Source organism: Colletotrichum spaethianum (genome assembly GCF_022836535.1).
Source record: "Colletotrichum spaethianum MAFF 239500 DNA, contig05, whole genome shotgun sequence".
Classification (NCBI taxonomy): domain Eukaryota; kingdom Fungi; phylum Ascomycota; class Sordariomycetes; order Glomerellales; family Glomerellaceae; genus Colletotrichum; species Colletotrichum spaethianum.
Window position 1 is genome coordinate 1720124 of NW_026054775.1, and position 14267 is coordinate 1734390.

At 55.0% G+C, this 14267-nt stretch overlaps 4 protein-coding genes across 4 annotated transcripts; 1 reads left to right on the top strand and 3 right to left on the bottom strand.

Moving 5' to 3' along the window:
* Positions 1 to 1004: 1004 nt before the first annotated feature.
* Positions 1005 to 1728, bottom strand: ColSpa_02997 (uncharacterized protein; the record flags this gene model as incomplete). Its single annotated transcript, XM_049269209.1, has 2 exons — positions 1005 to 1404; positions 1469 to 1728. 2 exons carry the CDS (start codon positions 1726 to 1728, stop codon positions 1005 to 1007), a joined length of 660 nt encoding a protein of 219 aa, XP_049125166.1.
* A 2115-nt stretch (positions 1729 to 3843) lies between these two features.
* On the bottom strand, positions 3844 to 6714 carry ColSpa_02998 (putative beta-glucosidase F; the record flags this gene model as incomplete). The annotated part of the gene is made up of 1 exon (XM_049269210.1): positions 3844 to 6714. The coding sequence occupies one exon, from the start codon at positions 6712 to 6714 to the stop codon at positions 3844 to 3846; it is 2871 nt and encodes a 956-aa protein (XP_049125167.1).
* A 2823-nt stretch (positions 6715 to 9537) lies between these two features.
* On the bottom strand, positions 9538 to 12869 carry ColSpa_03000 (uncharacterized protein; the record flags this gene model as incomplete). The annotated part of the gene is given in 3 exon segments (XM_049269211.1): positions 9538 to 12164; positions 12192 to 12763; positions 12778 to 12869. The coding sequence occupies 3 exon segments, from the start codon at positions 12867 to 12869 to the stop codon at positions 9538 to 9540; spliced, it is 3291 nt and encodes a 1096-aa protein (XP_049125168.1).
* Positions 9565 to 12930, top strand: ColSpa_02999 ([NU+] prion formation protein 1; the record flags this gene model as incomplete). Its single annotated transcript, XM_049269212.1, has 2 exons — positions 9565 to 12146; positions 12201 to 12930. The coding sequence occupies 2 exons, from the start codon at positions 9565 to 9567 to the stop codon at positions 12928 to 12930; spliced, it is 3312 nt and encodes a 1103-aa protein (XP_049125169.1).
* Positions 12931 to 14267: the final 1337 nt, after the last annotated feature.

Here is a 14267-nt window from a genome sequence, read left to right on the forward strand (position 1 = left end):
GTAGGAGGGAGTCTCTTCACCGCCCGCTACACCGTAACCCCCGCCGGAGCGATGTGACAAATGCTCCCCACCTACACCTCACACCTCATCCCGCGCCTGCCGTTACCGAGAGTCTCGTCTTGCCGCACATGGGTTGAACATCGGAAATTGACCGCGTGCAAGCGGTTAAGCAACGTCGTTTCATGAGATACCCGGCATACCCCGATGTACCGTCAAACTGCAACAGTCCTGCAATAAATCGTCACTCCCCACAGCAGCCGATGATATGTCAGCCTTCGACATGCTGTAATCTGCTATGTAAGCCGTGTAAACGAATAGGCATCTGCACAGCACATCATCGTCCAAGACCGCCTGCCTCACCAAACACCGAAGGTGAGATGCACAAGTGACTGCTTGCCCAATAAGGTGGCTGGTCACGTTGTGGCTCACCTGACTTGGATCTCAAATACCGGTGCTGACTGCAGCTGCCGTGCCGGATATCGACTGCATTTCAGAGCCCACGGTCGCCGAGTCTCCGAGCGGCTTCCACTGACCTAACCCGAGGATTAGTAAACATCTTCGAGCCCGCCGATGTTTCCACCGACCACTCACAGTGAACGCCGGTACTCTCAGAATGCCCTCACTGACATAACTGTCCACCCCATGTGGCGCAGGCCCCCAGCGTACGCGTGCTCGTGCTACCACTTGTTGCGTCACCCGACACTTGTGTGTAACGCTACCCGGGCTCTCGGTGCCTTCACCCCCTTCACAGTGATGGTGTGATCAGCCGCCTCAAACCTCTTCTCGTGCATCTTGAGCAAAGCCTTTGCGGGATTCAATTTCCTACATCATGTGCAATCTTGCTTCAAGTTACATCGGCCCATCGAGGTACGTGTTCTCCCACTTGGTCCGCCTCCAGTGTACTTCTTGTCAATGTCCTCCCTTCCCACATCCAATTCCATTTCGCCACCATGCAATACCAGCCGTATCTCCGGCGATGTCTCCCGCCCGTCGCCAAACCCCGATCACGCACTTCGTCCAGACATCAGGTCAGTCGACAGCGTCAACCCCGGCGGCAGGGTCAACTTTGCCGGCGTCATCATGGCAGCCTGCCAGATGTCGCACGGGGTGTCAACGATGGTGGGGCGCCACCCCTCGGGCCACCAGTTTTGGGGCTTACACTGCCAGAGCATAGGATAGCAGTTCGATACCTGGCTGTGGCAAGCCAGGTAGCCGTTCCAGTTGAACACGATGGCGTCTTGAGCGGCATGGTTAGCCTGCGGTTCTTGCCATGAAGCCAGCAGGTGCATGTCCTTACCGACGTTGAGGGAGGATTCCTTGTAGCTCCCGTCTTCCTTTGAGCACTGGCACTTGATGTAGGTGCCTTCAATCATGCAGTCGTGGCAGCTTTGCCAAAAGTTTCCACTGCAACTTTTCGTTAGCACGTACGTGTCTGCAAAAGGACAGTCATTCGAACAAGGTACTGTACTATTCTCCCTCAGCTTTGGGTTGGAGGTCGCCGGATACATTGGTGATGCAGTCGTTTAGGTTGATCACGGTGAACGTTACGGTACTGCAGATCTTGTCATTGCAGTAGGTCGTGATGGAGCCGTCGCCGCGCAGGGTAAACTGAGGGCCGTCATCGATGAAGCCGCAGTCATCGTTGAGAAACCCGGCATCGGTGACCCTGGCGGCGCCGAGGGCAAGTACAAAGCCTTTGAGGGGCGTAAGAGAAAGGAGTCTGACCATTGTGGGCTCGAGGAAGCATGATATGTCTTACACTGGGTACTGGAAGCGCTTTTGAAGTCAAAGGGAGGAACTTAGTTGAGCATTTCAATAGAAAACTCACCCAAAGAAGCTTTCAAGTTTGGACAATGCAATAGTCTGATGAGCAGGACGGGAATGAACCCGGAAGTGCTCAACAAAGGATAAGTGCAGCAAACAATGGTTGACGGTACACAGCAGCGTGCTTTTTCTTAGAGCCAAACTTTCCATCGCGTGACAAAGTTGAGCTAAAACATTTTGAAATGAAATTGTTGGTTGTTTAGCCATAAGCTCAGTCAATTGTGCGATGTTACACACGGGATTTCGGCCTACGATATATGCCAGCTTTCGGAACAAGTCGATCATGGACCACATGGCCTTCCCGTTGAGCACGCGGGTTGCTTCATTAATACATTCCGTCAATATAAATGTAACATGAACTCATAAGGTACAGATGAAGTGGGCTAGCTTCAAACAAACTTTCTCATGGGTGCTATCTTCAATCCGTCGATCCGTCGACGATGGCTAATGAAGCCAACTCCATGACTCTTGCTTTCAAGGTTGTACAAACACAAAGGCCCAGCGTACGTTCATGGGAGATTACTTTTTGGGTAGCACAAAATTCTTGGAAACCTTGGTGCCAATTTCTTGATCCCCTTGGGCAATAACAGCTCCCTTCCTTGAAGTCTCTGGGGCTCTCCTCCACCACCATCCTCTGACACCTCCAACGCCACAGTCCGATTGACTTTGCAATGTTTTGACTGTTTCTATCGATATGAGAGGGACGTTGCGACCTGAAATTCTTCTCTTTAATAGACCGCAAGCCTTTCGTCTCGAAGCCTAGATAGAACCGTCTCCAAGTCAGGCGCAGCATTCAGTTCTTTCAAGCTTGAGGAACATGTCGAAGTTAAAATCTAATCCGATTACCTTGTATTTCTAAATCACAACTTGAAAACACTGCAGCAGGGACCACATGAAATCTACGGAGATATTCTAGCACTCTGTATCACACCTTCCCGTGTTGCGCCTTCGTTCTCGAGAACAAAATGAGGGTTGCTGGAACACTGCCCAACTGGTTAAGAGACTTTAATCCTGGATGGAATGCATATTAACGTTGAGTTTATAGACGTAAAACCGGAAGTGTGAGTAGTAGGCAAAGTCTGTGCATGCCATCCTCCAGAGAATGACCACGGCCTCCATGAGCCCTCATAGTGATGCTCCTTGGTATAGACTTGTGATTTTCGATTCCCCTGGATTGATACACACAAAGACCTTTTACAACGCGCGCGTTCCTCTCCCAGTGTCAGTCTTACAGGGCACGGTAAACTTCTCGTTAATACGCCAGTCAATTCCCCCACTATTTGCTCACTAGGTGAATACTCCAGACGGCGTTCGACAAAGGGAAATTTCACTTTTTCGCATTAAGAGAGGGTGAAAGCAGGGCCGCACCTTCTTACAAGTCCCTTAACTTCACCAACCTTGACATCTGTCTCCCATCCATCTACCAGCACAAAGCCTAGCCTTTTCAGTCCACCCACGCAAACATCGAGAAAAGAATCACCAGAGTCTTTGATTCCTGACCATCCAGCTTAGAAAAGGTAGCACGGTAACCGATCGACCAAGATGAAGATCCTCGCCGCCACAAGTCTCATAGCAGGCCTTATCGTCACGCTCATCAACGCGCAGAAGCACTCGACCACCATTGCCTTCCTCGCCCACTCTCCCAAGTCCATCAACACCACCTCGCGTCCAAGTCCGAGATCGACCTGGGGCCCCGCTCTCTGATGAGCAGCATGATACCTTGTAGAGGGAGGGTCCTAGGCCAGGATAAATCCGGAGCATCAAGGACGACGATTGCTTTGGGAGTGGCTAGCAAAGCGGGATGGGTAGATTAATCAAGCAAGAGCAGGGAGTAGCACAGACGAGTTTGGAACGTAATCGAACGGCTCTATTCGCCTTTATACACACAAAAATGCATGAACTCCAGTTCTACTCGTGGCCCCTAACGTGAATATTCGAGAAGACCCATAAATTTTACCGTGTTTCCCCACTCATGAACGTCAATGGTCTTTATTAGACCATCGAAAATAGAATAATACACTACCAGCTACCCACCTTGGACAACTGCCTCGAGCTCTCGCCCACGAGGAACGAGTACTCCCCGGAGGTAACCATGACCCAGTTCTGGTGGTGAACGTCCCAATAACTGAGGTCGCGGCGCGTCAGGTTGAACGTAACCGTCTTCTTCTCGCCCTTCTCCAGGTTGAACTTGTCGAACCCGCGAAGCACCTTGACGGGGAAGTCCACACCGTGGACGTTCTTCGGGTAGGTCAGGTACAGCTGGGGGACGACCTTGCCAGCGACGGCGCCGGTGTTGGTCACGTCCGTCTTGACGGTGACGTACGTCTCCCACAGGTCGGGGTTACCGCCCTCCTCGCCACCGGCTTCCGACAGGGGCTGCTTCACGTCGTAGCCTTCCGGGTACGGGTACGGCTCCGTCGAGATGTCGTCCACGTTGTCCAGGTATGGATAGACGTATTTCTCGAGCTTGCGGAATCCCTCAGGGAACAGTGCCTCCTTCTTGTCGGGGATCTTGTCGCTGAATTTTGGCGGCTCCGCGGCGGGCGACGGGCGGGCAGCGGGAAGTGCGCTCTTGGGCTTGACACCCTCGACGACAACATTGGAGAAGCCGAATGTCGTGTACGACAAGCCGAATCCAAACTCGAAGCGGGGCTCAATCTCCTTCTTGTCAAAGTGGCGGTAGTCGATGTACAACCCCTCGGAGAAGTCCTGCTGAGGCACAACACCGTTGGGCAGGTACAGAATCTGCCCGCCTGGTCCAAAGTCCTTCAGGGACTTGGGAATCGTGTACGGCAGCTTGCCGCTGGGGTTCACGTCGCCGAAGATGACATCCGCGAGAGCGTTCCCGCTCTCTTGTCCAGGCAGGTTCGCGTACAAGACCGCCTTAACGCCAGGGTGTTCGATCCAACGCTCCATCTCGACAGGCCCGACGGAGTGAATGACCACAACAGTATCGCCACCCATCGAGTTACCGTCGCCTTTGCCGCAGTTGTCGGCGACTTGAAGAATGAGGTCGTCTCCACCCTTTTGCAGCTTGAGGTCGTTTCTGTCTCCGCCATTGCCGGCCCAGGACAGGAAGCCTTCGCCCGAGTCCGCGTTGGCAAAAACGATGCAGACATCCTGGTCGTGCAAGATGGATGGGTCCTTGTTGAACGGGAGTGAATTGGTGAGGAACTCGGACAGTTGAACCTTTTCAGACTTGAAGCCCTTCTTCAGGGCTTCCACTGGCGGTACAAGGTAGGGAAACTCAACCGCGCCGCTTCCCCATCCGGAGCCCAGAGTGCCTTGATTGCAGCCGCGATCCTTGCAGTAGTTGGGCCCGTTGCCGGGGCCGGCATCCTCGCCAAAGATTCCAATCTTCAGCTTTCCTTCATGACGCTTGCGCTTGGCGTCAATGAAGCCGTCTCTGCTGATGGGCAGCACGTTCTCATTCTTGAGCAGGACTGTGCCCTCAGCAGCAACACGGCGTGCTATGTCGGAGTGGTTGCCCTGCACATTGACGTACTTGTTCACCTCGAACTCCTCCTGGGGGGTCTTGCTGCCGGGAGCAAGCGTTCCCATCTTTTCATCGGTCCACGAGGAAAAGTTGGGAAGCTCGTTCGGGAACAGCTTCTTGTCGTCCTGTCCCAACTGGTACCACGAAGCAACGATGCGGACGACCATATCATCGAGTCTGTCCACGGGTACGGATCCGTTCAGGACGGCCTTGGTAAGTTCAGGGCCCCAAAGAGACTTTCCATTTGCCCAGAACAGCCCGTCGCCAGGCATCGTCATGTCCAGCCCAGCCAGCGCGCTGCCAACGCCCGAACGCTGCGCAAGCCAGTCACTCATGACAAACCCTTGGAAACCCATCTCGTCCTTCAGGATACCGTTGAGAAGCTTGGAGTTGTCGCACGCATATGAGTTGTTGACCTGGTTGTAGGAGCACATGACACTCGCAACGCCGGCCTTCACGGCATCCAGGAACGGCCACGCGTACAGCTCGTGCATGGCTCGGTCATCGATGTTGCTTGAGATGGCATTGGGGAGACCCCACTCCCAACTCTGGCGGAAGTGCTCTTGCTCGTTTGCCACAAAGTGCTTGATAGTCGCCATGACGCCCTGTTCTTGGATGCCCTTGATGGTCTCGGCGGCAGCGATACCTTGCAGGTACGGGTCGGCGCCGAAGCCCTCCCAATTGCGACCACCAGCCGGCAAGCGGCCGAGAGGACCGACGCAGGGACCTAGGAGCACGTTGATTCCCTTGCCCCGCGCCTCTAGCCCATGCGCCTTGCCTCGCTCATACATCAATTCCTTGTTCCAGGTAGCGCCTACAGTGACACCGGCGGGGAACGCAGTAGCATTGTCCGCAAATCGAATGCCCAGCGGACCGTCTTGCAACTGAAGCTGGGGGAAACCGACGTGAACTGCGGGGCCAGTCGTGCCGACTGCGAGACCCATCATCCAGCCGGTTCCGGTGGTGATGTTGACCTTCTCAGGCAACGTCATCTTGGAAACCATCTCGCCCGCCTTCTTGTAGCTCTCGGCCCAATTTTTGGATATGCCGCCCTTTGGGGCCGGGTACCACGGCGGCGACTGGCCAGTGGGCGGGGCGCCCTTGAACTTCTTGTACATGACAGCTCCTCCGGCGCTGATGATGATCCACAAGACGACGGCGACAGCTGTGACGAACAGACATAGTCGTGAGCGTCCTTTATACAGTTTCTTGAGTGCCGCGAAGCAGCCAGCGGGTCTGGTGGAAAAGAAAGCGGGTTTGGGGAACGATGGTTCCTCCTTCTGGTCGTTTCGTGGTAGGTAGTCAGTGGCATCGATATCGGAGCCGTCTTCAGAGTCTCTGTCGAAGGAGCGGCGGGACTGGTCGCTGAGGAGCCCCTCTTTGCTAGGGTCCATGATGGGCAGATGATGCTTCGCGGATCGTTGTTGATGGATATAGGGTAGCTCTGAGCTACGGAGAAGACACAAGCTTCGAGTGTGCGATGGAAGAAGTAAACTCCGTGTCGAGCGAGCACACCAGGAGGTCTAGCGACTAGTTCTGACAGCACAGTTCGACGAGCGGACCATCGCTCAATGCGCCTCCAGACAGCGTATCGAGTGAACCGATCCGGATATCGTCGGCGTGGAGTGGCAATTGGAGTGTTGCTGGTCTATACGGCGCGTCTTGTTGAGTAGTACCGAAGGATGAATGGCTCCGGGAGTCGAATTGAGATGGAAGAAAGAATGACCAAACAAGTGAGGAATTAGGACGCAGGTCGGGGTGTTGGGTCTGTTCCCGTAGGTTTCGACTCGCAGCTCCGCCTGCGGCTTGTCCCATTTAGCGTCGACGGCCATGCTGCCAGGGACTCGGGGGGCCGTGGACGTGCCTGAAGCTGGGAGCTTCAGGGTTGAAACAGCAGTGGGGAGGAAGACGGTCGCCCCACGCTTGGACCGCTCCCCCTGGTCTTGAGTGACGTCCTTCTGGGAGAACACGCAGTCTACCCCGCTGATTGGTGCGGGACCTCGGCAGCACGGACCTAGCGTCCCCTCGAACAGCCAGAACCTGGTGGAATTGAACTGGAAGCATGCCGGATTCCCAACTGTTTCCCTCGCGTTGCCATCCAGTCCAGCCAGTTCCTCCCACTCACCCGGAGATCTCCCGTCTCTCTATTACTCGTGTTCCGTCCCGTGCTCAAGCATTAAGATCCGATACCGACATCCCCACTCGCCGTATTCATTGAGGTAACCGTGAGTAAGCCCTCGCATATCAAATCCATCTTGTCGCCTCGCGTTCGCACATCACTGTCCCATCAACTTGATGCACCAAGATGCATTCCTCTGCGATCATTACCGGAAACTCAACACTGCCGACTGAGACTCAGCGAGAAAAAGCAAGCAATCTGTCCTTACTCTCGCTCATCTTACTCTTCTCGCCCGGGCAAGAGACACTCTGTCTCAACTAAATGTTCATGACGGACAGCACATGCTGGATATTACACCGGCAAAGTCCGTACCGATGCGAGAAACAACATAGCGTAGGTTGAAGGCTCACAGATTGATCCCAACTTCATCCCAACAGACATTGAAGCCTCTGAAGAATGTCCACGCGGATGCTCGTCTCCATCCGATGGTCGTCGTCGCTGAACTCTACTCCCGTGTTGGCATCATGCGTCACATAGACCACTTCCCTGACGGACGCGGTATGGTACTTCATGGCAGCTCTTATATCCCAACTCTGTGTGGTGAGCATTTGGCCATATGGCGACGACAAGGTTGACTAGAGCTGCCATCACATTGGGGCATCTTCCGAATCGATACGGGCCGTTGGCCTGTCATGTTGCCACTGTTTACGTCGAGTCCAGCGGACAACAAGTTTGTATAACTCGCGGGCCAGGTAGTTTCAAGGAACTCTCGGGGTTCATCCACAATCGCTGTCACCTACCTGGTCGTATTTACGGCGGGAACTTTCCATCTGTGGCCATGCGCTTGTGTGCCTAACGGATACCTAGATGACAAGCCACAATTTCTGACCGACTTGAGCCAGCTATCGTCATCCAGAACAGGTGCACGACTGATCTGACACAGCTGAGTCCACCACCAAACTTTGTCAAAAACCGCTGGGGTTGAATGCCATGCCATGTCATGCTTGGCATGGCCCTCGAAAACATTTCCAAATACCGCGTGCTTTCTCATCTTGTTATTCAATCTTCCCGTCATGTCGCTTTTGCTGTTATTGGGGGTAAGAAGACGGGGGAAACCAAGGACAAAAGCCCCCGGGAAAGTGAACGGGGAGACCAGCAAATGCTAAGTAGCGGATAGCAACGCAGAGACGGATAAAATGCACGCCACTTGTTGGTGGTTGAGAGGGGTTGAGCCGGTTGTTTTATTCGACTTATTTCAACCCCTTCTTGAACTGTGAAACAAGTCTTGGAAGGTCCGGTTGCTACTCAATCTGCTTTCCAAAAGGACAAACGTGATCTATGTTCGAGACGAAACAGCGGCCACGAGACTGTGCAACCAGCCTACCTATGATTTCCAGTCTACGCCGAGACGGAGGGACACTACCGCATAGTAGGCCGCGCTGCTTCAAGAAAACGTCCGCGACCGGAACAATTCTCCGGAAACATCCTGCCTGTCCAGAAAGCAGGAAACCTTCCTTTCCGGGCCTTCAGAAGCTCCTGTTGCCGAGTTACCTGCGAGGAGACGAACAGAGTCGTCGGATTGGTAATTCGGGCATCAAGAGCCCTTCGCAGCGGAGCGAAAAGATGAGGTACGGAGCCCCGTGGTACGTATCGTTACAGAGATTGGAGGCGACGGTGGAGATGGCCCGGAACACGGACGAATCAGAGGCCCGCGATAGGGAACGGGCAAGATTGGGACAAGTCCCTTACTCCGTACCGCAGTAAAAAAAATTTCACATGGGCCAAGGATGCGATTCTGCTGGTGGATAACAGGGACAAAGAGGGAGGAGGGGGAAAATTCGCGCCCGGACATGCCCAATCTAAAAAAAATTGTGTTGCGACGGGGAAACTCTTGTTGCTGACGACCTACACACACACAACTCGGAGTCCAAGAGAGAGGACAGACGAGCGCATTTTTTCTCTCCCTCCTTCGAAACAGCAGAAGCGAGGTCCCTTCTTTCTTATCCTTTCCCTCCTTCTCTCCCTATCTCTCTCTCCCTCTCCCTCATTCTTCAGAGTGTTGGCCGCCGCTTCCATGCCTCACCCTGTAACCCCGCCCTTATCGCAGCAAGAACAGCAAGCGACGATGACCGTCGTGGCCAAGGGCGATGCCCCTCCCCCGCCATCCCAGGAGGATATTTCCGCCTTCCTGAACTCGATCTTCACAGCCACCACCTCCGCCGCCTCGGTCGATGCCGCATACGGTCTCTGCGAAGTCCTGAACAACACGGTCAGATACGCTGGTCTGCATCAATATGGAATCCTCGCCGAGATCAAGAAGGCCGCCGCCAACAAGAAGTCCGGCCAGCTGCGCGAGTCTGCGCAGAACCTGCTCGGCGCGCTCTTTGAGCGTCTGCCTCCCAAGTCGCCTCTGAGTGAGCTCGTCTTCCTGCTCCAGGATGGCGGCATGGTTCCCTGCGCCCTCGATGCGCTCGCCGACAAGGGCTCCGTCGTCCGCGAGTCCGCCCAATACGCGCTGGACGCTCTCTTCAACAACCTGAGCCCTGAGGCTCTCGTCGTTGGCCTCCTCCCCGTCCTCCACACCTACCTCGCCAAGAAGACTGGAAAGTGGCAGGGAACCGCCGCTGCGCTCCTCCTCCTCCAGAAGATCGCCGAAAAGGCCAAGCAGACCGTCGGCTCTACCCAGGAGCAGGCCGAAGAGCAGGACGTCCTCCGCGAGTCCATGGGAACCAAGCTGGCTGGCCTCATTCCCCTCGTCGAGGGCGGCATGCACGACCTCAAGTCCGAGGTCGAGAAGCAGGCCGTCCAGACCATGACCGCCCTCACTGGTATCCTGTCCAACGACGATGTCGCTCCTCGCATTCCCCTCCTCATCGAGACCATGCACCACCCCTCTACCGAGACCTTGCGCAAGGCCATCCACGCCCTGTCCATGACCACCTTTGTTGCCATCGTCACCTCCCCCGTCCTGGCTCTCCTGACTCCCCTTCTGGAGCGTTCCCTCAACACCCCCACCACCGCCCAGGAGGTGCTTCGTCAGACAGTTGTTGTCGTCGAGAACTTGACAAAGCTGGTCCACGACCCCATCGAGGCCAGAACCTTCCTGCCCAAGCTGCAGCCTGGTGTTAAGGGTGTCTACGACCGCGCCTCCCTCCCCGAGGTCCGCGAGCTGGCCAAGAGAGCGCTGGACGTCATCGAGAAGGCCATGGGCGACGACAAGGATGTCATCGAGCGTGTCTCCGGCGACGACGTTGGCAAGATTCTCGATGCCGAGATCAAGAAGAACGGCGGCCTGGCAAACGCCGATGGTTTCAAGCTGGCCCGTCCCTACATCTCCGAGCAAGTTGCCGAGGATGTCAACCACCGTTTTGTTCAGCGCATCTCCGGCAGAATCGCTCCTTACCTGCAGGCGCTGCTGAAGAACCCCGGCGCCCACACTGCCGTCGCCGAGGGTGTTCAGAAGCACTACGTTGAGGAGGATGAACGCAAGTACGGTGTTCCGGAGAAGGAGGACGACGGCGAGACCGAGATCGTCAACGCCCACTTCTCCTTGGCCTACGGCGGTATGCTGCTGCTGTCCCACACTACCCTGAGACTGCTCAAGGGTCACCGTTACGGTCTTTGCGGTCGCAACGGTGCCGGCAAGTCCACGCTGATGCGCAGCATTGCCAACGGCAAGCTGGAGGGCTTCCCTCCTCAGGACGTCCTCCGCACCATCTACGTCGAGCACAACCAGGGCGAGGATGCTGACATTAGCATTCTGGACTTCGTCCTGAAGGACTCTGAGATCGCCGCCCGTGGCCGTGAGAAGGTTGTGGAGGTTCTCGTCGAGTTCGGTTTCACCGACGGCCCTGACGGCCGCCAGTCCCACAAGGTTGGCTCCCTGTCTGGTGGATGGAAGATGAAGTTGGCCTTGGCTCGTGCCATGCTCAAGGGTGCCGACGTCTTGTTGCTCGACGAACCTACTAACCACTTGGATGTTGCCAACATTGCCTGGCTCGAGACCTACCTCAAGACCCACCCCGAGATTACCAGCTTGATCGTTTCCCACGACTCTGGTTTCCTCGACAACGTCACCACCGACATCTACCACTACGAGCCCAACAAGAAGCTGGCGTGCTACAAGGGCAACTTGGCCAACTTCGTCAAGCTCCGCCCCGAGGCCAAGAGCTACTACACGCTCTCTGCCTCCCAGGTCCAGTTCAAGTTCCCGCCTCCGGGTATCTTGACTGGTGTCAAGTCTCTGACCCGTGCCATCATCCGCATGACCAACGTTTCCTACCAATACCCCAAGGCTCCCAAGCCTTCTCTGAGCGACGTCACCTGCCAGCTCACTCTGTCGTCCAGAGTGGCCATCATCGGCCCCAACGGTGCTGGCAAGTCCACCCTCATCAAGATTCTTACTGGTGAGGTCATCCCCAGCACCGGTAAGGTAGAGAAGCACCCCAACCTGCGTATCGGTTACATCAAGCAGCACGCTCTTGAGCACGTGGAGATGCATCTCGAGAAGACGCCCAACCAGTACCTCCAGTGGCGTTACGCCAACGGTGACGATCGCGAGGTCCATATGAAGCAGACCCGTATGCTCTCCGAGAAGGACCGCGAGCAGATGGACAAGCTCATCGACCTCAAGGACGGCAAGTCTCCTCGCCAGATTGAGACCATTGTCGGTCGTCAGAAGTACAAGAAGACATTCCAATACGAAGTGTAAGCACCATCCCTGTCCTTCCAATTGAAGAAGAAGAAACTAACCCGACGCAGCAAATGGCGTGGCTACCTCCCCAAGTACAACACCCAGGTCTCCCGCGAGACCATGATTGAGTGGGGTTTCTCCAAGCTCATCCAGGAGTTCGACGACCACGAGGCGTCTCGCGAGGGTCTCGGTTACCGTGAGCTCCAGCCCACTGTCATCTCCAAGCACTTTGAGGACCTCGGCCTCGACCCCGAGATTGCCAACCACAACGAGATTGGCTCGCTGTCTGGTGGTCAGAAGGTCAAGGTTGTCATCGCCGGTGCCATGTGGAACAACCCCCATTTGCTGGTGCTCGACGAGCCGACTAACTTCTTGGACCGTGACTCCCTCGGCGGTCTCGCCGTCGCCATTCGCGAGTTCAAGGGTGGTGTCATCCTCATTTCCCATAACGAGGAGTTCGTCGGCGCGCTGTGCTCCGAGCAGTGGCACGTCAACGATGGCCGCGTCGCCCTCCGCGGCAACGCCGCCATCAACCTCGGCTCGTTTGAGGACAGCAGCGCGCCCGGCAGCGCCATCGCCTCCACAGCCGTGTCCAGCGTTGCCAACAGCGTCGCCAACAGCGCCGTCAACTCTGGCGCCGAGGACAACTCGGAGATGAAGTTCCGTGCCCGCAAGAAGAAGAAGAAGACCAAGAAGGAGCTCAAGGAGCAGGAGGTCCGTCGTCGTCTCCGACACATTGAGTGGCTCAACAGCCCCAAGGGAACCCCCCACCCTGCCGACACGGATGACGATGAGTAAATCAGAGTCACGATTGACGATAATATGAGCGCTTCTTCTTAGTCTTTTTTTTTGTGTTAGGCAGAAGGAGGTGGACCGGCTGCCCTCGGTCGACCTCTCTGAAAGAAAGAAAAAAGTTGGGATTTTGCTTTTCAGATATCTTGGGGGATAGACAGAGATACCGATGTGGGTTGCCTACCGAAGAGCAAAAAAAGGGTTGCCACCAGCAGAAACGACCGAGGAAGAGACGCCCGTAGAGAAGAGGGCTATAACCTCGTGTTTTAGAACGGGATTAGAACGGCGTTCTGCATATAGACAGGATGGGAATTTTGGGGCGGGACTCTATATTTTATTATTATCTTTCTGTTTCCTTGTTTTGGTTATTTCCATGAGATTGTCGCCATGCGGACATGACAAGATAACCACCACCCCCTAGACAGCTATTCTGAACGATGGAACGACTTTTGATCCAATCGCCTGCATGTACCCGCCTTGTTTTGCGTCTCCTCGCCGGTCTTGTGTCCTTGTGCTTGGTATTGTATTGCGATGTGGCAGGTTCCAGTTCTCTCGCGTGCCCGCTCCGTCTGCCTGGCGATTCTGGCCGCCTCGCCGCCGTTTCCCGTTCAACCGTTACCTGTGCTTTGTGACCTGCACGCTCGTTGCCTAGGAACAAAATACTTCAGCAGTAAACTGAGCAAAAGTGGCTAAGCAGTTTTTTACCTCGACCGAATTGCTCGTCCGCCGATGAGACTTCAAACGGGGTTCAGAAGCTCTAGCGAGGTGATCGTTGCCTTGCTTCAGACCACCAGCAGGTGGCTCGGCCATGGGACACAGCCGAAGGGCTGCGGTGAGTGAGTAGTTGAGGCACTGGCTGACGTTGACGTGTAGTCAGTGCCGGGAGATGAACAGCAATTTCAATGACACATGTCATTTTGTCTAATTTTGTGCTATTGGAATGAAATACCAATGTCCGGGCTTTGTCCGTCTTTGGTGACCGTCATCTACATCATGCCCTTTGTCCCGTGGTCCAACCCATGTTGCCCTGCCCTTTTGGTCCCGTGTCCGGCCACCAACCTCATGTTCATAAGAATTAGTCTTTAAGTATAAGTTCGCAAAGGTGCTTTGCAAGATATCTTCAGAGAGATGAGAAGAAGAGAAAACATAACAATCAAGAGCCTCATTCCATCCAACGTTGTGATGTGCTCAAGCTGGGATTTAGGTATCAAAATATCCTCTGTCGCAACTCCGTCCCATGTCTATACCGATGCGAAAAACGCCCACTGTACAATGTTTGATCGCGCCCTCGTAGGGCCCCTGAAAGAAAGTGACACGCAATAGATCCGCCTGTGGTATGCCGT